This window comes from Sarcophilus harrisii, chromosome 1, assembly GCF_902635505.1.
Source record: "Sarcophilus harrisii chromosome 1, mSarHar1.11, whole genome shotgun sequence".
Lineage (NCBI taxonomy): Eukaryota > Metazoa > Chordata > Mammalia > Dasyuromorphia > Dasyuridae > Sarcophilus > Sarcophilus harrisii.
The window spans coordinates 468,554,711-468,578,834 of NC_045426.1; the positions used below are offsets into that span (position 1 = coordinate 468,554,711).

General features: G+C 31.0%; 1 protein-coding gene across 4 annotated transcripts in view; it reads left to right on the forward strand.

Moving 5' to 3' along the window:
* LYPLA1 (lysophospholipase 1) overlaps positions 1 to 22,739 on the forward strand; it is a 37,399-nt gene extending 14,660 nt beyond the window's left edge. For all 4 annotated transcript variants that reach the window (XM_031946399.1, XM_031946397.1, XM_031946395.1 and 1 more), the window contains 7 exons: positions 224 to 289; positions 3,068 to 3,115; positions 10,720 to 10,790; positions 14,097 to 14,170; positions 18,263 to 18,364; positions 20,303 to 20,479; positions 21,214 to 22,739. In XM_031946399.1, coding sequence (XP_031802259.1) covers positions 3,075 to 3,115; positions 10,720 to 10,790; positions 14,097 to 14,170; positions 18,263 to 18,364; positions 20,303 to 20,479; positions 21,214 to 21,267 — 519 coding nt within the window. In that variant the 5' untranslated portion in view covers positions 224 to 289; positions 3,068 to 3,074 and the 3' untranslated portion in view covers positions 21,268 to 22,739. The remainder of the gene's footprint in view (positions 1 to 223; positions 290 to 3,067; positions 3,116 to 10,719; positions 10,791 to 14,096; positions 14,171 to 18,262; positions 18,365 to 20,302; positions 20,480 to 21,213) is intronic.
* The last annotated feature ends 1,385 nt before the right edge of the window (positions 22,740 to 24,124 follow it).

Sequence of the window (24,124 nt, forward strand, 5' to 3'; positions counted from 1 at the left end):
ACAATTATGGGTCTGGACAAAAAGATCTTTATAGCAATAATTTTGTGTGTGTGTGTGTGTGTGTGTGTGTGTGTATACACACATATGTTACTTTTTAAGAGTTAAGAATATTTGTTCATAAGACAGTTTAAAAAAGTATTGTGCTGTTTCCGATTTGACATTTAACATAAAACATTGTTTATCAGATGGCATTATTCACATAACTTTATATTTTCTTCGTCAGGCATGGATGGGCAGAAGCTTTTGCAGGTATCAGAAGTTCACATATTAAATATATTTGTCCACATGCGTAAGTATTTTTGCTTAATTTTTTTTTGGTTTGTTTTTGCTTTTTTGATAATTCTAGGAAAGGTTGGAATGGTTTGATCAGAACCAAAAAAAAAAAAAAAAGAAAAGAAAAGAAAAAGAAAAAAGAAAACCTAGAGCGTGTTCTTTATCCTTGCCCATAAATTTAAGATTCATTTTGCTATGTAACCATAAGTTGAAGTGGATGAAAGTGCTACTTTTCCAAAAATGTATTTTGAAGACAATATTTTAATTCTTTTAAGGGTATTAAACACAATACTATAATACTTTAATTGTGTCCTTATATAATTCTATTATTGTACAAAGAATTGTTTTGAAAACTGAAATGATATTGCTGTTGTCTTACTAGGAAATGGAAAAATGATCATTAGCTTGGAAAATCACATTAAAAATAAGGATGCAGTAATTATTTAAACTCAACTTGAGTTCCCTTCAGTTTTTTATCTTGTAAGCTTCTTGAAGGCAGGAAACATGTTTTTATTATATTTATGTCTTTTTCTCCCATTGACATTTAAAGAATAAATATGTAGAAATCCAAAAATACCCATGGTTTGTCTTGTTTTGATTTACAAGTCAGTTTTTTACAACAAAGAATCCTAAAAAGGGTGCTGTCAAGCTTATCTTCATATTTAAGGATTTTTGTACAGTTCCTTAGGGTTGAGATTGGACCTTACAGAAAACCTGATTAAATCTGACTATTTGGCAGGAAGGCAAATTTGAACTTCTGAGTAAAGAAAGGCAGCATAGAGCAGAGCAAATTAAACTTCTTCCACTCAATCCCTTTTTTGTCTGAGAAATTTTTATGTAATCCTAGATATATATAAACATATGAATTAGGTATTCAAATCAAACATTTACTGATAATTAATTTTCTGACCCCATTTAAGCGGTCTCGAACCACAATTTAGGAAATTGGAACTTGTTATAGTAGGAAGATCACTAAGTTTAGAGACAGAGGACGTGAGTTTAATTTTTCTTCTATTGTTTACTCTCCTTGTGACCTTAAAGAGTTACTTTACCTAAGTTTTGGTTGCTTATATAGAATGAGGTGAGAGAGTTGAAGCATCTAAGGTCCCTTCCAGCTCTCCATCTATACTCCTATTAATTTTTGTGATTTTTATTTCATTGAAGTATATATATAGTGATTATAAGGGTATTAACACTTGGATACATAGTCTCGGTAGAGAGTACTTAAAGAAAATAAAAGATCATTTGCAGCTAGCATATTCTTATGAACTGCTTGAAAATTTATTTTCAACTATAGTAAACATATTCCCTATAATTGCTTACATTTTTGTTTTGTTAGGCAAGATGTTTATAAATTCAATTTATCTGAATTATCTCAGATTTAAAATTTATGGAGATGGAATTAATCAATTATTACTATATTTTGTATATATTTGAAGGATATTTGTTGATTGAAGAATGCTCTGTTCACATATTGGTTTCCATGTAATCCCAGTTCCTAAGAGATCTAAAAATAAACATTCTCTCATGTTTCAGTTTTACTCATAAAAATCCCTTTATAAGATTTTATTAATGACATTCAGTGTTCGTGCTTATGCATTTTTGAGCCTTTTGGTACAAATACACTCTAAATCCAAGATATTTAAACTTGGGTTATGGACCTCTTTGGTAGTCTGATGAAACTTAAGACTTCAGAATAATATTTTTAAATACATAAAATAAAAGTTGGTGAGATCAATAGTAGATCCCTTGAAACCTATCTGTGGAGCCCTGGGTTAAGAATTTTTGAGATAAGAAGAAATGTCTGTGAAGACTTGATTAAATCCATAAAAGAGGTCTGAGATTTTATTAGAATTAATTTTTTCTTATTCTATACTAACAGATATCAATATTGTTCACAAATTAACTTTTTCCAGTTCATTTTTTAATTTTATTTTTCAATTAAATGTTTATTTTTTTCTCCTACCTTCATTAAACAACAAAAATAAGCCCATGTAAAAAATAAATCTGTCCAGGCAAAACAAATTCCCACTATTATCCATGCTCCAAAACATATATCATTCCTCATTTTGAATTTATCACTTGTGTCTTCAGAGGGAGGTAGCATAGTTCATCATCAATTCCCCTAGAATTACAGTTGTTTGTTTCAATAATCAGGATTTTAAGCCTTTTGAAATTGTATTTTTACAGTGTTGTTTTCATTTAATAAATTGTTCATTTCGTTCTTCATTTTCATACAAACATTGCAGATTTCTAGAGTTAATTTTTTTTTTAAAGCTGGGCATTATTGTTACTAGTATAAAAATAGACTTCCCCAAAAAGTATTATTTGAAAAGAGACTGGGTATGGTGGTGCATGCCTGTAATCCCCTCTGCTGGGGAGGGTGAGACTAGTAAATCTCTGGAGTTGCAATGGCCTATGATGGGCTATTGACAGTTAGTGTCAGCTCAATGTGGAGATCATTAGTTAGGAGGGGACAGGGTTTCTTAAGGAGAGGAGAATCTCTCCAAGTCCTGGGCTCATCAGCAATAGGACCAAGCCTGTGATTAGCTCCCATGCATTCCAATCTGGTAGAGTTGAAGAGGTCCACTCTTTAAAAAAAAGAAAAAAAGACCTTAAAAGTAACAGAGGAAATGGAAAATATAAATGAATAACTATGATTCTTTATTGTACAGTGTAGGCCATAAGTAACTCATTGTAATTGATGAAATTAATAATGTTTCAAGCTGTATATTGAAATTTTTGTTTTAATGTTGTTGTTTTTCCTTCTTCCTTCACCATCCTCCAATAAAAGACCAGTTATGCCTGTTACCCTAAATATGAACATGGCTATGCCTTCTTGGTAAGTATGTATAAAAATATATATGTATAAATATGTATGTATAAAAATGTATACTTATAAATAATAATGTATATGTATAAAAAACTTGACTTTTTATTTCAGTAGTATGATATAGTAGATAGAGAACTTGAAGAACTTTGTTCAAGTCCCAGCTCTTAAAACGTATCTTATAGGTTGTGTGACCATGGGTCTTGACCTCTCAGTGTTCCAAGCAACTCTTTTAAGTTGCAGAGAAAGTACCAGTTTGCATTGATAGAGCAAGTTCCTCACCAGGAAGAACAATCTTCTTGTCTACTTCTTTGTGACCCTGTGGAATATACATAGCATGAAAGGCACATATCTCCTTTCCCGTCTCTTGAATTTTGTCCAGGTTCAACGTTCATTGTTTTCATGATACTATTATCTTATTTTCTATCATCCTTTTTATCTTTTACCTTCATTCTCTCCCAAAATTGAGATCTTTTCCCATGAGCCCCATCTTCTCATTACATAGCTTGAGTATTTAAGTTTCAGCTTTATTATTTAATCTTCCAGTAAATAATCTGAATTAATTTTAAGTACTGACTGATTTGATCTCCTTGTTGTCCAAGATTCTCAGACATCATCTTCAGCACCACAAGTAAAAGTGTCAATTCTGCAGCACTCAGCTTCCCTTATGGTGCAACTCTCACAACTCATTGCTACTGGAAAAAGCATAGCTTGTGATTATATAAACCTATGTAAAAGGTGATGCCTCTGCTTTTTAGCATGCTGAAAATTTTGATGTATTTGGCATAGTTGTCCATCCAAAGAGCAAGCATCTTTTAATTTCATGGCTACATTGTCTGCACAGTGGTCATTGAGCCCAAGAATATAAAATCTAATGCTGCTTCTATTTTTTCTTTGTTTGCCAGGAAGTGATGAGACCATTTGCCAAGATCTTAGTTTTTTAGATGTTTAATTTCAACTCAGCTTTTACACTCTGCTTTTTTTGCTCTCATCAAGAAACTTCCTAATTCATCTTTACTTTCTGCCATCAGAGTATTATCTTCAAATCTGAGATTGTTGATAATTCTCCCTACACTATGGATAGGAAAACAAAGTGTAGGGAGTGTTCTACCAGAAGAATTGGTGAATAGATTTGTTTTTAGTTATATCTTTTTGATTTTCTAATTTTTTAATAAAAATGCACAATTTTGTGCTTTAGATTATTCTGCAGTCAGATCTGCTACTGTTATCTTCCCTCTACTCTTTTGTTTTAACTCTAGAGAGAGGTAAATCTCTCTTGCCAGTTTTTATTGCTTAGTTGTCTGTTTTCTGTTTCGTAACAGTTTGGAGTATTCAACATGGAGATTTGACACTAGCTAGTAGATACTGATCCATACCTTAGCATTTCCCCAAAGTAGTAAATTCATACCAAAAGAAACTCAAACACATTCTTATAGGAATACATATGAGAGAAGGACTAGAGTTAACTTTGATAGAAGTCTTGTTGCTTTAGGCACTGTTGGTCTCCTTTTTCCCCTTCAATTTATCATTTCATATGTTTTAGTCACAAAAGATAAAATAAAAGAGTTCTTTCCCTCAAAGAGCTAACAATCTGAAAGTTAGAGACAAAATACTCTTATCTAAAAATAATTTTTGGAGAAGGGAGAAGAACATACTAACAGCTAGGTAATTAAGAAAGGCTTTGAAAGACAGTGGTGCTTGTTGACCCTTAAAAAAAAATTAGAAAGTTTTAAAATACAGAGGTGAGGAGGGTGTACATATTGTGTATTCCAATCCAGAATCATGGAGATGGAAGAGTAAGAAGGCTAGTTTGCTTATATTCCAGGGTACATGAAGAAAAATAACATATAATAAGACTTAGACACATTGGAGCCAAGTTGTGAAATGTCAGGAGGAACTTATTATTATTATTATTATTATTAATATTTTTGCTGAGGCTATTGGGGTTAAATGACTTGCCCAACACAGCTAGGAAGTGTTAAGTGTCTGAGGCCAGGTTTGAATTCATATCCTCCTGACTTCAGAGCTGGTACTCTATCCACTGTGCTACCCCAAGACCTAAAATTAGGAAAATTATTTTGGCAGCTGTGAAGAGAGACTTGGATTAGAAAGACCAGTAGTCTTTTGTACTATTATACTATTCCAGGCTATATAGGATTAAGCCTGGACTGGTGCAGTAATCATGTAAATAGAAATAAAGGGTGTTGATGTGAGAGATGAAGATTTGCTAACTAATGGATATGTTGGATAAGTATGGCTGAGAGTGTGATGTCAAACTTAAAAATCTGTGGGACTAGAAGGATTGCAATACTCATTAGTTTTCCTCTACACATGATTGTGAAATACATAATCTTTTTACTACTGTATCATTATAGTTTGTTTAGTCATTTAGAATTTATTTTGATATTTGACATTTCCTTATAGTCACTTTTATAATAAAATGTCTCTTATCACCCATACATTAAAATAATTCAGTTCCTCAAAAGATTTAATAACATAAGACTGTCAAACAACCATCTAATATTAGACATCAATGAGGTGTAAAACTGGGAAATATGTGCTTTCCAAAATACTTAGCACTCTGAGGGGAGGGTCCAGCTCAAGGAGAATGGAGGAGTCCTCCAGATACTCTTACCATTGACGTGTTATTTTCATAAAGTCCCAAAACTCTGCATTCCTTCTTGATTCTTTATTCCTTCAAAGAAATAGAGCCTCACCATCTATCTACAGAGTAAAGCTCAAGAGGATGAAAAATGTATGTTGCCCAGATTACATGTATGAACAAGTTACAGAGTTTGTTCATAAGTCTGCATGGTTGATATAGTGATAAGTGGACAGGAGGTAATTGGGTCAGCTGTGGGACATGCTGATTCTGAAGTCAGAAGACCTGAGTTAAAATCTGGTCTCACTAGCTACCACTTAATCTCTGTTTTCCCTCAGCTTTTTTGCCTGTAAAATGTGGAGTTGTAAAGGGTTGTAAAGATTAAATGAGTTAATATTTGTAAAATGCTTAGCACAGTACCTCACACATAGCAAGTGCTGTATAAATGTTAGTTGCTATTATTATTTTATTGAAGCAGATAGTGTAGTTATGCCTAACATTGAATAAATGAGAAAGTTAGGTGGATTGCCTTTGAGAGACTGTAGATTTCCTTTACTGGCTCCAATTTTCTCATGAAAACAAAGGCCCATTTTAAAAACACTCTACCACTATTGCTATATTTTAGACACAAACTGTAATTGCTCTCAAGGAGTGCCATGTAGAGGGTAAACTATAGAGACATTTGATAAATGTGAGTAATATGTAACATAGAGAATCATTGAGGAGCTCAATGTAAGAATAAGAGAAATCCATTCAGTAATTGTATATTAGGAATAAAAGGTGGATTAATCAAATGGCAGGAGAAAGGACTGACTACTGTGCAGCCAGAGGATTCCACAGTTTCCCTTATATGCCCAACAGTTAGGGTATTCCACACTGCTGAGTTCTGAACTTTTATGGGAAGATATGAACTGGAGTCACACAAGATGGACAGGGATGAAAGGTTGTATCAATAGAAGGAACTATTTCATAGATATATATATCACACATCCATGACATAGATGAGGTATAATTTAGAAAGTATCACTTCTGTGTGAGAATCAGCCAGGAGACTCATTATCTTTTAATTATTTAGGTAATACTTTATTTCTATGGAAATAAGTTTGTATTTTTGTTTATATGGTCCTTTTTTGGTAGGTTATTGAATCATTTTTTAATCATGTGAGATTCTTCATAACCCCATTTGTTGTGTTCTAGTTTGCTATTACCTCCTTCAGCTCATTTTACTTATAAGGAAACCGAGGGAAATCGAATTAAGTGAGTTGTCAAGGGTCACACAGCTGATTAGTGTCAGGCTATAATTTGAACTCAAGAAGAGAAATCTTCCTGACTCTAGGTAGTCAATTTATCTCCTGAGCCACCTAGCTACCCATTAGTTGGTTGATTAACTAGACATTTATGATATTAACTGGAATATTTTTTCTTAGTTATTCTTTCTGAATTTTACTAGAAATAAAGAGAAAAAATAGTGAATTTCTATATTTTCTTATGTAATCAAAGCTTTTAGTTTTCATTTTTTCATTATTCTTTTCTAAGAAAATTGATATATGCAAACAAAGATAATTGAGACTATTAGCAGATCACTTAAATTTACTTCATTGAGTTTAAACAACTCTGAGACTTTAAATTTGCAAAGGAGATGCTTGTTTATATTAATAATGAGTTTTCTCATTTGGATGTCTCCTATGCCAGTGAAATCACCTGTATCGCCTGTCATAGTACAGCTAGCCATTTTGTCCTGTGTTAATTAATTGTCTAATTATTAAACAATTGTCTAAATAATTGTGACTGCAATGGATATTCTTGTTCTTATGTTATTTGGGGACATAACTTTCTGTTTGACTATTACAAATAATGCTTTTTTTAAATTTTAAATGCTTTTTTTATGCTTATATTTTAAAAATCATAAGTGAGTGTCAATATTTTTTTCAAGACTTATTCCTAGGGACAGTACTTTTTTTTTTTTTTTTTTTTTGAGAATAGTATGTTCTTCCTGCCAGGGGATTTTTGTTGAAAATATAAGAGAAGAAACAAGCTTTTACTTAAGATATGTTATAGTAGATCATCTGCTTAAATAGTTTCACAGTTGAATGAAAACTCCAGGAAGTACAAAATCCTGTTCTGAATATAACAGAATTCAGGTTTTTTTTTTTTTTTTTTAAATGATAATAGCTTTATATTTTTCAAAATGCATGCAAAGGTAATTTTCAACATTACATCCTTACAAAACCTTGTGCTCCAAATCTTTTATTTCCCTCCTCACCTCCCCCCTTCCCTAGACAGCAATTCAGTATAACTTAAATATGTACAATTCCTTTTTTTTTTTTTTTTTAAATAGTGGCTTTTTATTTTCAAAATACAAGAAAAAATGGTTTTCAACGTTCACCCTTGAAAAACTATGTTCCATTATCCATTGTGAGCCATCAAAACTAATCATCCATAATTTTGTTGTTGTGTACAATATTCTCTTGGTTCTATTCACATGATTTAGCCATCAGTTCATTAAGTTTCTCCAGGCCTTTCTGAAATCAGTCTGCTGATCATTTCTTATAGAACAATATTTCATTATATTCATATACTATAACTACTTCAATCATTCCCCAACTGATGGGCATTCACTTAGTTTCTAGTTCCTTGCCATTACAAAAAGAGTAGCTACAAACATTTTTGCATATGTGGGTGCCTTTGCCTTTTTTATAATCTCTTTGGGATACAGACCTAGTAGAGACACACTGTTAGATGAAAGGGTATGCACAGTTTGGTAGCACTTTAGGTATAGTTCCAAATTGTTCTCCAGAATGATTGGATCAGTTCAACTCTACCAATAATTCAATAGTGTTTCAGTTTTCTTAACATCCCCTCCAACATTTATCATTATCTTTTCCTGTCATCTGAGCCAATCTGAAATATGTAAAGTGGTACCTGAGTTATCTTAATTTGCATTTCTCTACTTGATAGTGATTTAGAGCATTTTTTCATAAGACTAGAAATATCTTTAATTTCTTCATCTGAAAATTGTCTGTTCATATTCTTTGACCATTTATCATTTGGAGAATGGCTTGTATTATACATTTGAGTCAATTCTCTATATATTTTAGAAATGAGGTCTTATCAGAACTCTTGGATGTAAATTTTTTTCCCCACTTTTCTGCTTTTCTTCTAATCTTGGTTGCATTAGTTTTGTTTGTACAAATTTAAAATTTTAATCAAAATTATTCATTTTGCATTTCATGATGTATTCTAGTTCTTCTTTGGCCATAAGTTGTTCTTATCTCCCCAGATCTGAGAAGTAAACTATCCCTTGTCCTCCTAATTTGCTTATAGTATCACCCTTTAATGAACTCATTTCCATCTTAACTTGGTATAGGGTATTAATGTGTTGGTACGTGCCTAATTTCTGCGAAAATTTTCCAATTTTCCCAGCAATTTTTGTCAGTGAGTTCTTATCCCAGAAGCTGGAGTCTTTAGATTTATCAAACACCAGATTACTACTGTCATTGTCTATTGTGTCTTGTGAACCTAACCTTTTCCACTGATCAACTTTTTTTTTTTTTTTTTTTTTGAGTCAGTATCAAATGCTTTTGGTATCTGCTGCTTTACAATAATTTTTAGATCTGGTACAGCTAGGCCACCTTTATTTATTTATTTATTTATATTAGTTTTCTTGAAATTCTTGACCAGAATGAATTTAGTTACTATTTTTTTTCTAGCTCTGTAAAATAATTTCTTGGCAGTTTTATTGGTAAGGCATTGAAGAATAAGTAGATTAATTAAGGTAGAATTGTCATTTTTATTCTATTAGTTTGGCCTATCCATGAGCACATGATATTCTTTCAGTTGTTTAGATGTAACTTTATTTGTGTGAAAAGTGTTTTGCAAGTGTGTTCATGTAGTTTCTGACTTTGTCTTGGCAGGTAGACCTCCAAATATTTTATATTATCTATAGTTATTTTTAATGGAATTTCTTTCTGTCTCTTGATGCTGGACTTTTTTGGTAACATTTAAAAATGCTGATGATTTATGTGGGTTTATTTTATATTCTGCAACTTTTCTAAAATTGTTAATTGTTTCTAGTAGTTTTTAAGTCAATTCTTTAATATATCATCATATCATCTGCAAAGAGTTTCCTCATTACCTACTTTATTTCCTTCAATTTTTCAATTACTTTTTCTTTTGTTAAAGCTAATATTTCTAATTCAAGTTTGAATAGTAATGGTGATAGCGAGCAACTTTGTTTCACCCTTGATCTTATTAGGAAGAATTCAGGTTTAAAAGCTCTTCTTCAACAAAGTATGTTCCATATTTGCCAGTTATACAAGATTGCTTGAAAGATATAACAATAGAAAGAAATCTATTGATTCCCTTTTATCAATATGAAGTGAAACATGTTACTTGATTGGAAGAGAATATTACATAATTCCAATTTTTCCTTTAAAATGTTCTTATCAGTTAAATTTACTTTTTTCTCTTAGTTAAAAACTTCTGTACTCAAAATTCCATTATGTTAATTTATTTTATTTTTTTTAATGATGAAATACTTCATTAAAGAAAATAAAATAACATAGAATTCCCATAATTATCACCTTTCAAATTGAGCACATGTGGGATTAATTAAATTGATCAGGAAACTAGAGAGATTGCCAGAGATGCCCTTTCTTTAGGATAGTCATTAGAGCCAGTATTTTGGTATGATTGAGAGAACTTTCAATTTAGAGAGTTTGACAACCTTTTTGGGGTCGCTAAATTGAACAAATGACTTAATCTATTAGGGACATTTTACTCATCTGCAAAATAAAATGGTTAAATTAATGAGAATCTATAAGGCCACTTTAGGCTCCAGTGATCTATTTCTTTTATTATTATTACTAGTTATAACTTAAGTATCGAGGATGTAGATCATGTTCTTACTTTGTCAGTTTCTGTCCACCATAAATTTGGTACAGTATACTTATAAGTATAATATTCCTAAAATTTAACATTTCTATATTTATTAATGTTAAATATTATTTTTTAGGTTTGATATTATTGGTCTTTCTCCTGACTCACAGGAGGATGAGCAGGGAATAAAACAAGCTGCAGAAAATAGTAAGTTCATAAATACTGTATTATATAAAATACAAGCTTATTAAATGCTCTTGGCTCTGGAAAAACAAATGCAAAATGAAATAATCTTGTTCTTAAGGAACTCACATTCTATTAAAAAAATTCAATATGTTTACAAAAGAATAAATACATAAATACAAATATTTACAGGAAAAAAGAATCCACCAGTGATATGTAGGTATCTCTTTACAATTGCGTGAATCAGGAAAGTCCTCTGGAACAATTTCTTAACCTTTTTTGGTCATGGAATTCCAAGCCCTTTTGGCTGTCTGGTAAAGCTGTGGACTCCTCAGAATGATGTTTTTAAATCCATAAAATAAAATACAAAAGATTACAAAGGAAATTATATTGAAGTGTATTGTTATAAAAATATATTTTTAAAAAGTTTACTGATTCCAGATTAAGATCCTTCTCCCTTCGAAAGAGATTGCCGCACTGGACTTTGAGATCAATCTTAAATTCAGTAGCTGGGTTTTCAGTAACAAAAATTATATGTGTTAATTAGCCTTAAAAAGGGAATGGTACAACTTCCATCTGATGCATGCTTTATATTCAAATCTACTATTATTGTATTTCTATCAACACTTCTAAAATCTTGGAAACTTCTGAATCTTTGAAATTTGGAAACCTTTGTAGAGGAGGAAGATTTTCATGTTAGATTAGAAATACGCAAGAAGAAATAAATGCTTTTAAAAGATGAAAACAATAGCATCTCTTGAGATTTAAAAAAATGGCCTTAATAAAATCCTTTAAATCAGTGAATTGAGAACATATTGGATATTCTAGTGTTTTAACTATTAAAAAAAATTAATCAGAAATTTATATTGAAACCAAAACTCTAAATTTAGAAATATTTCTCAGAAAATATTAACATATCATATTGTTAAATTGTTGAATGAAGTTTATGCCAAATTATTGATTTCAAAGTATTGGTGATACAGTGTGCATGGCTTTTGGGGGATATAAGGGAGATATAATGTTTACTCTGGATATAAGTTGATTTTAATTTTTGCAATTGATATTTATTGCATTGAAAATCCATAAAATAAGATGTGCTTCTATGATTAAAATATTTTCTCATATCCAAGTGCTTTTGGTCAGATCTCCAAAATTAATTGAAATTGAAAATATTTGACAATTAAAATCTATTGATAATTCTAGAAATATGCCATGTATTATATTTTAAAATATAGGCAAGTACCTATCAACTTAATTGTTTGAATCTTGGGGGAATATGTTTTCCAAATTCATTGTAATGCAAAAGCATTTATTACAGGTCAATTATATGCAAAGTTTTTGATAATACAAAGATGAATTGGAAATATTACATCCTGAAGGATCTTATATTCTATAATTTGTACATGATAATTTGAAAAGGTAGGGAGTGACTAGGTTTTCAGGTCAACTAATAAAACATTTAAATTCATGATATACCTGAAGTACTATAGATTATATAGCAGATGTTTTTGAATGAGAATATGGAGTTTCACTTTGAGATTCTAGATAAGGCAGTTTTGCAATAACATGACATGAGTGTTCTCACAAAGCATTGCTGTGCATAATTTTTCAGTAAAAGCCACACAAGTTATAGAGAAAATATAGAAAGATAGGAACATAAAACATTTCAGCATGGTTATATACATATTACATGATTAAGAAACACAAATACTACAGTATTGTGGCTCTGGACTACTGCTTGACTATACATCTGACTGCAGGAGCAAGTTGGGCAGATCACAATTCTGGACCTTCCAGAGGCTGTAGGAGAATTGAGTGGGACTTATGGCAAGAGGGATGAGGACTAGCCCTTTCTGTTCCCCAGAAGATACAGTTAAATAAAACATTTTACTTTGACAAAGACCTGAAGTTTTGCTTTTAGAAGTGGAAATCAGAAGAGGCTTAAAATGTTATTAATCAAAATATTTCCTAATATGCCAGTCCCATTGGAAAAAAAAATTCAATTTTTGAATATACATTTATAGTAAAACTGACTGTATATACCTTCCTAGTTCATCTTTCTTCTCCTGCCACTCCCCTCCTCTTCACCCTTGGGATTAGAGATTTTCTTTTCCTTTCTTTCCACCTACTGACCAATGGGAATTGGGTACCATTGTGTCTCAAGGGCAATTGGTAGTGGTTTCAGTGGTGTCCAAAAATTCAGAGGAATTTAAAAAGTACTAGAAAATTTAGGGTTCAGGATGATTAAAATAAAGAGGACCATAGAACATTCCTTCTTGCCTTCCTGCCATCAAATATACTGCAAGAGGAGAATCAGAGATGAATTGGATGGGAGTATATTCCAGGTGTCGAGAGGGAGACCCCAAAATGTAAGAGAAGAGTCTAGGTCATTTGATTGATGCAGCTAATTCCAGTGTAACCCTCACAGCAAGAAATGGTTAAAAACAAGTAACAAAAACTTTACAGAAATGAAAAAGCTCATGCTTGATTTTTATGTAAATCACTTTATTGATGAAGAATTATTCCTTTGTTATTATGTTAACAAAATGAATAAGTATAACTATATCATAAATTGAAGAGGTAACTAGCACCGGAGAAGTTATCAGCATGAAAATGACTTAAAATATTCCCTGAAATTTTAGATGCTTGAGTTTCAGAGAAGGGTAATAGGAACCTGTGTGTATCAGCCATAAAGAACTGAAAGAAAATTTGTTCATTTTTATATAACTTTGAAATGTCATTGATTTTATTGCTGTAGGTCCTAAGTACAGCTTATATAGTATTTGTGCTTTTGTCCTTATTGAAAAAATAAATCACCCTCTAGTCAACTTCTATTAATTAACCTTGCTAAACTTAATGGATAATATTTGTATGATAAACATGTACCAGAGCTTACATTCCAAAGCATGTTATCTTTATTTTTTTATTTTTATTTTTATTTTTTATTTAATAGCCTTTTATTTACAGGATATATGCATGGGTAACTTTACATCATAGCATGTTATCTTTAACAATCCAGCTTATTTCCATAACATAAAAAGATCTCATAATAAGATGTTAGCAATAGTATACGGTATTACTCTATTGCAAATTATATAATATTTGGCAAATGGACACAAATTAGATTTTGCCTTTAAAATAATTCATTTTTCTTATTTGAAATAATTGTTAGCACTCATTAATATTACTGGTGGGGTCCACATGCAAAAATAAGATGAGCATTTTGAGGGGAAAATAGCTTATTTAGCACTTTGCTTAAAGCCCTATCCTTAAGTTATATTAAAATTAAATTTAGAAATTTTGCTGATTAACTTTTACTTTTATTTACAGTTAAGGCTTTAATAGATCAAGAAGTGAAGAATGGAATTCCATCTCATAGGATTGTTTTGGGAGGGTTTTCTCAGGTAAGATACAAATTGGAAAGAGACTTTACCTTTTCATCAGAACTTAATATTATTTAATTTTTTCCAATTACATGTAAAGGTAATTTTCAGCATTCATTTTTAATATAATTTTGAGTTCCATATTTTTTTTCTCTTCCTCTCCTCTTCCTTCCCTGATTTGGCAAGCAATTTGATGTGATTCTTATGCAGTCATTCTAAACATTTCCCACATTAATCATGTTGTGAAAGAAGAAACAGATTTTCTGACTATGAGGTGAAATCTCAAGAGCAGTTTTGATTTGCTTGTCTCTTATTAGTGATTTTAAGTATTCTTTCATATGGTTATTAAAGGTTTGCAATTCTTTTGAAAACTTCATATCTTTAAATTTTCTATTGGAGAATTGCCTTTGATCCTATATATTTCTTTTATTTATCTCTATAGTTTAGGGTATCAGACCCTCATTGGAGATTTGATATAAAAATATTTCTCCCAGCTAACCGTGTATCCTTATTTTAATTGCTTTAGACTTGTCTCACATACTTGTTTTATGATTTGGGGTAAGGTATGCATGCGTTATAGATTATATAGGTACTATTTTGTGCAAGGGCAGCTAGTTTCCTGAGTGCAGATCTGGCCTTCGACATTTAGTAGATGTGTGAACCTGAGCAAGTTATTTAATCTTGTTTGCCTCAGTTTCATCTGTAAACGAACTGGGGAGAGAAATGAAAAACACTAATATCTTTGCCAAGAAAACTCCAAATAGGGTCACACCTAATTTTTTAAAAATTAGAATTTGCTGTAGATGTTTTTTCTCTTATAGATGAGTTTTTCCAGAAGCTCCTGATTTCAGATGACATATTCTTTGCACTGATACTGGTTTGAGCATTCACACTGTAAAAAATGTGGAGCACTTTGATTATTGATTCGTTTTTCCTGAACATTAATCTGGGGCAAGGATTCTACTTTTTTTTTTAAATTATAGTTTTTTATTGACAGAACATATGCATGGGTAATTTTTCAACAATGACCCTTGCAAACACTTCTGTTCCAACTTTTCCTTCCCTTTACCCCCCCCTCCCCTAGATGGAAGTCTCATATATGTTAAACATGTTAAAGTATATCTTAAATACAGTATATGTATATATATTTATACAGTAATCTTGTTGCACAAGAAAAATCGGATTTAGAAAGGTAAAAATAACCTGGGAAGAAAAACAAAATGCAAGCAAACAACAACAGAAAGAGTGTAAATGTAATGTGTGTCATTTCCCAGTGTTCTTTTGCTGGGTGTAGCTGGTTCTGTTCATCACTGATCAATTGGAATTGAATTGGTTCCTCTCATTGCCAAAGATAACCACTTCCTTCAGAATTGATCCTCATATAGTATTGTTGTTGAAGTGTATAATGATCTCCTGGTTCTCCTCATTTCACTCAGCATCAGTTCATGTAAGTCTCTACAAACCTTTCTGAAATCATCCTGCTGGTCATTTCTTACAGAACAATAAGATAGGGATTTTACTTTGGAAAACTTCAGTGATTAAGAAATTTTTCCTTATGTTAAGTCTGAATCTGACTCTGCCAATTATTCCTGATTCTATCTGGTAGGATCAAATAGAACAAGTCTAATCAAATCTAATCCTTTTCCATGGTCACCCCTTCATATACTTGAGACCAGCTATTCTATCCCTCCTGACTATTCTGATTTCCACACTAAATATACCAGGTGCCTACAACTAATCTTTGTGTGGCATGGACGCCTTTATCATCTTCTTGTGGACACTTTATAGCTTAAAATGAGATGCTTAGGACTGAACACAATATTGCATATGTAATCTGAACAAAGGAACGAATACAGGGCATTTTCATCTCGTATTATAAGATTTAATTAGCCTTTTTGGCCTACATGTCACGAAGTTGAATTATCCTTGTCTTTGTACTTTTTGCAAATTGGATCAGGAGACATATCATGCTTTTATTGAAGATAATTGCTAAAAATCTTAAATTGTACAAATCCAACAACAACTTCCTGGGGCCCTCTGTTAGAACTGTTGCCAGACTGTTTTATTGTGGCCATTCAATTAGTTTCAGATCACTTAATTATACCATTTTCTAATAGCTTTTTATTTTGTCCACAAAAATAGTATGAAAGATTTTGTGAAATATTTTATTAAAATGTAGATAAGCTGCATTTGCAGCATTCTCCTGATGTCTAGCAATCTATTAAAAGTCAAAAAAAAAAAAAAAAAAAAAAAAAAAAAAAAGGAAATGGGATTAATCTAGTTAGACATTTTTTGATGATTATTATTTGTGTTCTCTAATAGCTATTTCCTTTTCTACATGTTCCTTAACTATTCTTCTAATAATCTAGAAAAATAACCAGGAATAATTAGATTCCTCGATTATAAATTGCCATCTCTGTTTTCATTTGGAGGAAATAGGGATAACATTTATCCTTCATTCTTGAAGTAACTTCCATATTCTCTACAATATTTCAGAGATTCACAGTGACTCAGCAATTACATCTAAGTACATTAAAATAAATATCATTTTGGTTCTGACTCTTTCCTCACTTTTCTTGTGTACTTGTGTATCAATTGCTATTCGGCATTTTTGTTTTGTTCTTTCCAGTCAAGGATCATTATATATGACAGAGAAAAACAAAGGAGTTGTATTAAGTCTAGGCCACTTTTCCAACTGATGAATTGCAATTTGTCAGTATCTCTTAAAGCATAGTGAATTGTCAGGTTCTAATCTAGTACTACAACTGTGATCTAGGATATTGTGCTATAAAACTTTTATTTTACTTATTTCAGATTTCATTATTTTTCATTTTGTTAAAATGATTTAAGATTACTTTAGCTTTTTTGGATGACTTATTGTCTAAATGAAGAGAATAGTGATTAGTGCTTTTAAAAATAATAGTTTGTTTTTACAAAATTTTCTTTTGAAAAATATACAGCTTAGATTTAAAATTTTGTTATGATACAAACACAGTGAAATTTTGTGGATTCTAATAAGGATTCTACTTTGGAAAACTTCAGTGATTAAGAAATTTTTCCTTATGTTAAGTCGGAATCTGACTCTGTCAATTACTCCTGATTCTATCTGGTAGGGTCAAATAGAACAAGTTTAATCAAATCTAATCTTTTGTGTGAGATTGAATAAAATATAGTATGAGCAGAGCATATGTATGTATATATGTTTGTGTATATGTGTGTTTACATATGTATACACATAAATACACACACATATTTACATATACATATAATTTAAAATTGTGGCAATTTAATAGTAAAACTAGTATGAGTTATTGAGTTCTAGTATGTTATTTCATGTTATTTCATGAGTTATTTATTTCAAATAAAGAAATATCTTTCTATTTCATTATAACATAACATACTTTAATACAAATGAGTAGTAAGTTTGTTAGAATTTTTTTAGACCTTCATTATGTAATCTTATGTCATAAATATTGTTAGAGCAGACATTATTCACAATCTTGAATAAATCCTTGAATCCTGAGTTTCAAAAATTAAATATATTTTAAACTGTGCTCCTTATTTCATGCATAAAATAGTGGAAATTTTCAAATGAGGAAATGCTTTTCACTTTTACTCTGTGAGAATCATATATATTATACCTAAATCCATAGGTTCAGAATTAGTAATATTTGAGAGTGTGTGAGATTTTGTTGTATTTGAAATATTAAATCACAAATGATTTGCAGGTAGAGAATTTAATTAGAATATGAATTTATTAGTTAGTGTTTTGTTATTTTATGAAAGGAAATATAGTAGTATGTGCTACTGTGTACTATTATCCTTAACAGTTCTTGCACTTTTGATTTTGTTGATGAAATCAGTAATTTTTTTTTCCTGAGGCAATTGGGGTTAAATGACTTGTCTATGGTCACACAGACAAGAAGTGTTAAGTCTCTGAGGTCAAATTTGAACTCAGGTCAGGTCCTCTTGACGTCAGGGCTGGTGCTCTATCCACTGGGCCACCTAGTTGCCCCTAAATCTGTTATTTTTTAAAGAGAAAATTCCTTATAAGCTGATAGACAGCAAAACTTATGTTCATTAACACTAATTTTGATATCTCCTTTTGTACAGGGAGGAGCTTTGTCTTTGTATACTGCTCTTACAACACAGCAAAAATTGGCTGGTGTTATAGCTCTCAGCTGTTGGCTTCCACTTCGATCTTCATTTTCACAGGTAATATGCTTAATAAATGTAACTGACCATATGAAATTATTAAGTATATAATGCTTGTAAAAGGATCATTAGTGCCCTTGAGGATTTTCCTCTAATGTTGCATTTAGTACTAGCATTTAAGTATACGTTATTATGGAACACCATATTTGAGTGTTGGGATTATCCTACTGTCTCTCCATACACATACATAATACCATTTTACTAGAATAAAAAGCACATTCCATATCTTAAAGAAACTTTTTTTAACTTTAAAGAAATCAAAATTGGCAATTATTAACAAAAATTAAATGTATAACTAAGAATAAACAATAGCCATAATTGAAAAGGTAAGCTCAGAATCAGAGAATTAGATCGGACCCCAGTGACCAAATACTAGGGATTGGCAAACTATGGTTCATGGGCCAAATCTGGTCTACTACTTTTTGTTGGTCAGAGAGCCAAGAATGGGTTTTTACATTTTTTAATACAATGAAATTTTACCTAAAATAAATTTTTAAATATAATAAAACCTTTAAAATGTAAGAGCAGTTTTCATTTGCAGCCTATATTAGTGGGCCATAGTTTGCTGAACCTTTATCTAGTTAAACTCATCCGAAAGAATTTCTATTATAATATGCATACTAAATGCTTATCAAGTCACAGATGGAAGATAGGGAAAGTCACTTTCTCTTAGGGTAGACCATTTCTTCTTTCTGTCTAAATTTATACAATTAGGTGACAGAGAGTTATTGAAGAATTTGAGAAGCTGAACAAATTGGCTATATCTCTGCATAAAGGCAGTGATGTGAAGATAATAAGTCGAGAGAAATTGGAGGCCAAGAGAGTGAATAGTAAAATAAGAGTCCTTTGGCAGTTAATGACAATATACAAGAAATAGCAGAGACTTGGCTTGGCTAACTAAAATTCTAGGTGTTTTTTCTCTTTTTCTACATTCTAAGCCTTAATTACTTGATTCCTGACAAAAGAATGATTTGTTATCTGTATGTGTTTTGCTTCCAAATTTATATGTTGATTTTGAAAGTATTTTTTGTAAACATTTTATTCAAATGTATAGTAAAATATGTATGTACTTTTTTTTTTCTGGCTCTGCTTATCTTTTTATCAGGTCATAGAATTCTGCTTAACTTTATCAGGTCACAAAATTCCATCTTCTTTGTATTCATTATATTTATTGTTTCTTATATTACAACAATATTACATTATATTTATGTACCACAACTTATTTAGCCATTTGCCTGCTGATGAGCATTTATTTTGTTTCTATTTCTTTGCCTTTACAAAAAGTACTACTATAAATATTGGTGTATAGGGATAGAGAACCTTTCTTTTTTATCCTTGACCTTCTTTATATAGGACTAGCAGTTTAATTTTTGGGGAAGAATATATGGACATTTTAGTTATTTTTTTGGAATAATTCCAAATTGGTTTCTGGAGTAGTTGGACTACTCCAATGGTGCTTTAAAATATGTCAACTTTCTGTAGCCCTTTCAGTATTGACTCTTCCTGTCCTTTGTGATTTGTGCCAAATGGCTAGAGTAATTTTGATTTGAATTTCTTTTATGTTAGTGATAAAGAACATTCTTTCATGTGATTGTTAAAATTTATGCTATTATCAAGAACTTTTTTTTTTCAAAATTCTTTGACCTTTTGGGTTTTTTAAAGTTCTTTTTTAACTTGTTTAGAACTCCTAAAAAAGAGAATAGCCATTGAGGTGGGAAAACAGTTGTAAGAACACACAGAACAAGTATAATAATTGCTGTATATGAACATATGTTGTTTGGTAAATTTTAGACATGATATGTGTGTAAATAACATCCATTTCATTTTTTTTTTCTTATAAAATACTTAATACCCATATGTATTTATCTTAGTTATCTGACAGTGCCATATACATTTGGACATTACCAAGTCAAATAACTTTTTTTGATCTTCTTACAGGGTCCTATAAATGGGGTTAATAAAGATATTTCTATTCTCCAGTGTCATGGAGACTGTGACCCTTTGGTTCCTCATATGTTTGGTTCTCTCACTGTTGAAAAGCTAAAAACACTGGTAAATCCTTCTAATGTAAGCTTCCGTACCTATGAAGGCATGATGCACAGTTCATGTAATCAGGTAAATGTTGGTTTTACTGCTCTGCAAATTATTTTTTTCTCTGGGGTGATCACTTTAAAGAAGTGACTTGGAGAGAAAGGGAAAAGGGAGAAAATTTGGAACTCAACATCATACAAAAATGAATGTTGAAAACTATCTTTACATGTAATTAGAAAAAAAAAATATTAAGTTAAAAAAAAAAAGACAAGAAGAAACAGCTCCTGGCACTTATTTTCCTGTGACTTTTATAGCGCTGGGGAGGCTTTCAGTGTATTTATGTTAAATCAAAAGTTACTACAGCTTTATTCTTTATTAGCATATTCTATAAAGGAAAAATACATTTTTCATTAATTTGCTATTCAGTGGCCCATTGAATATAACATAAGCTCTGGTAGTTCTTATTAAGCAGGAAGGGGCTTCAGGCATGGTAGAAAGATAAAAAATGATATACAAATAGATGGCAATTGAAGATTTTTTTTTTAATTAAAGCTTTTTATTTTCAAAATATATACATGGATAATTTTCATCATTCATCTCATACAAAATCCTGTGTTCCAAATTAAAGAATTTTAATATATTTTTTGTGGAAACTTCATTTGTGTAGTATGAGACTAAGAAAAGTAGAGATTCACTGTAACCACTTACTGTATGAAATTTTTTTTCCCCAAGATATTTTTTTTTTAATATATTTCAGTTAGAATTTTTTCTGAAATTTACATATCTGCTTACTTAATAAATCATTTTGTTCTCAACAGGAAATGTTGGATGTCAAGCAATTCGTTGATAGACTCCTACCTCCAGTTGACTGATATCATTTAAGAGGCCTTCTTTAGAAGTACACCAGCATCATTATAGTCGAGAATAAACCTTTTCACATGCCCAGTCCTGAAACTTTACTTCTACTATTGCAGTGTTACTACCAATTTGCAAATACATGCCAATGATACAGATGAAATAATGTCTCTTCTTGGGAAAATTATGGTCTTTCAAGTTTCTATACATATATTTGTATGATATATGTTATAAAATATATAAGTATTATAATAAATGAGGCAGCTGGATTTTCTCTAAATGTAATCAGCATACTAAGATAAAACACTGCAGTTTGATTTTTTTGATTAAAATGTTCAAAAAAAGTGTTAGTATGCTCAGTGAAAATTTGTTCAGGTATAAATGAGCAGTTAAAATATAATCACTTTATGCGTGCTGTGACTTAGTATAAGGATTTGCTCCAAAACTGCTTAGTCACCATGCATCTTCTGTATTTTTATATATGTATTCATATATATGTGTGTGTAATCCATAATAAGAATGAGATGGTATTACATTATCCTTGGGAATAAGGGATAATGTTTTTTAAGTGTCAATGTGTAAGTAATATTGTGCTCTTCCATCTTAATGGCCCTTGTATTTAGGACCTTTTATTCATATTTACATGGCCTGGGACATCATCAGGGTTCAATTCTGAAAATTCCTTGATGAACTTCAAATTGAAAATAACTCTCAAATTTGTTATGAATATGAGCAGATGTTTAATTTCAATTATTTTTCATGGGCAATTCATGGATAGAGGAATGCTTGGATTTCTGTAGATTAACGGATTTGGATTTGAGTTTACATGTTTTATAGATATATTCTAAACTAAGCACTGTGGAAAATTAATTAGCCATTATCAGGATTTGCTTCCCCCCCCCTTTTGTTAATTGAGGAATGTGAGATTCTGACTTTTTCAAATGTCTTTTTAGAATTAATTTTTGTGCAAACAAAAAAAATAGATTTTTATACAGACAAAAATCTCAGATTACTTGGAAAATTATTGAGAGACGAATTTGTTAATGTACCAATAGGGCTGTATAACTAGTCAGAACCCTATAACTAAGCATTCTGTTATTAGAATACTTTAAGACATAGCAGAAAAGTATGCTTGGGGTTTTAGAACTGTTAGTAATTGTTCTGCTGTATTGCTATGTTATCAGTGCATCTTCATTAAATAGGTGCTAATTGACACATAATGGATATAATTTAGTAATGTACTGTATAGAATGTTAATAATGAAACCATAAGTTTAAGGTCTGGGCTTTAAAATTTAAAACAATCATTTACTGAATCACTTTTATTTTGGAGAATATAAATTGTTTTAGTTGGCATGAAAATCAATGAGATGTTACTTTATTTATGGTAAGAAATCTCTTATATTCCGTTGAAATGTTTTGCTGTAGATGGGAAGATGTACATCTTTTTCACAGTTTCTATCAACGTGAAATAAAGTTTAAAGCTGACATTTTTTGTGAATGCTCTTAAAAGTATTTTCTTTACACTGTCTCAACATTTATGTTCACATTTCGATGGGTCTCTTCCAAAGAGAGGGAAAATTACAATCTCATGGAATTATTGTTGTTACATTTTTTTCCCCTGTTTTAGGCAGTGAATCAGAATATCATACTCCTTATTAATAATCTTTCCTTTATTGTTTTGTTTGTCCCTTTCCTTTTAGGAACCATAGCAAAATAGTTTAATTTTGTTTTCATTTCCTGGGTTTTTAGATGTTTTAAGTATTGGGAGTATTTAGACCTTCTTTATTCCTTTTTGCTTACTTTCACTGATAACTCTTACATCATTAACATAGCCGGTTATCCACAAACACCTACCTTTATTTTCAGTCTTTAGTTTGGCATCGTTATTTAACTTTATTTTTGGAAGGGATCTCTTTAAATATTTAGCCAGATAAGTTATAATTGGTCAATTTATACCTACTTCAGGGATCCCTTCTGGAAAAATACTTATATAACCTCTACTTGAGTACTTACAGTAATGAAAATCTTACTATTTTGCAATTTCATTCCACTATTGGATATTTTGGATTTTTTTTTTAATGGTTTGTAATTTGCCTCCCTGTGCTTTCCATTTGTTTATCATTATTATGTCCTATGGAGCAAACAGGAAGAAATTTCATTTTTCTTTTTTCTTTCTTTCTTTTTTTTTTTTTTGCTAAGGCAATTGGGGTTAAGTGATTTTGCCTAGGGTCACATAGTTAGGAAATGTTAAGTGTTTGAGGCCTGATTTGAACTCTCCACTGGGACTTCAGGGCTGGTACTTTATCCACTGTCACCTAGCTGCCCAATTTCATTTTCCTAAATGCTAGATGTTAAAATATTTGAATATCCCTTTCCCTTGACTGTTTGTAGGTTCAACATATTTTGTTTCTTCACACTTCTATATTATATAATTAATATGTTATGATTACCAAAACCTCTCATTAGTTAAACTACTCTTCTGAAGAAGCATTTTAGTTTATTGGCCCTCTTGAAATGTCATATACAAAGTGACTCAAGCACTTCAGATTTATCTAATCAGCACAGATATCATGGTACCATTACTTTATATTATTTGTATATCATATTGCTTTTATTGAGAGGCACTGTAATGATGTAAATAGAATTGATCTGGCAAGAGGAAAATAATAGGTTGAAGTTTTACCTCTGGCATGTATAGGCAGTGTAACATGGGGTAAGTCACTTAATTTCTTAGTTTTGTAAGATATTCTTCATGAGTCTTGAAAAGTTGCAAGGAGTGCTAAAATCTTCATTGGTAGAGGAAGTTTACTTCTCTGGGAATTTGCTATCCCATTGAAATCACAGATCCTATAATTTAGATCTCAAATAGAAC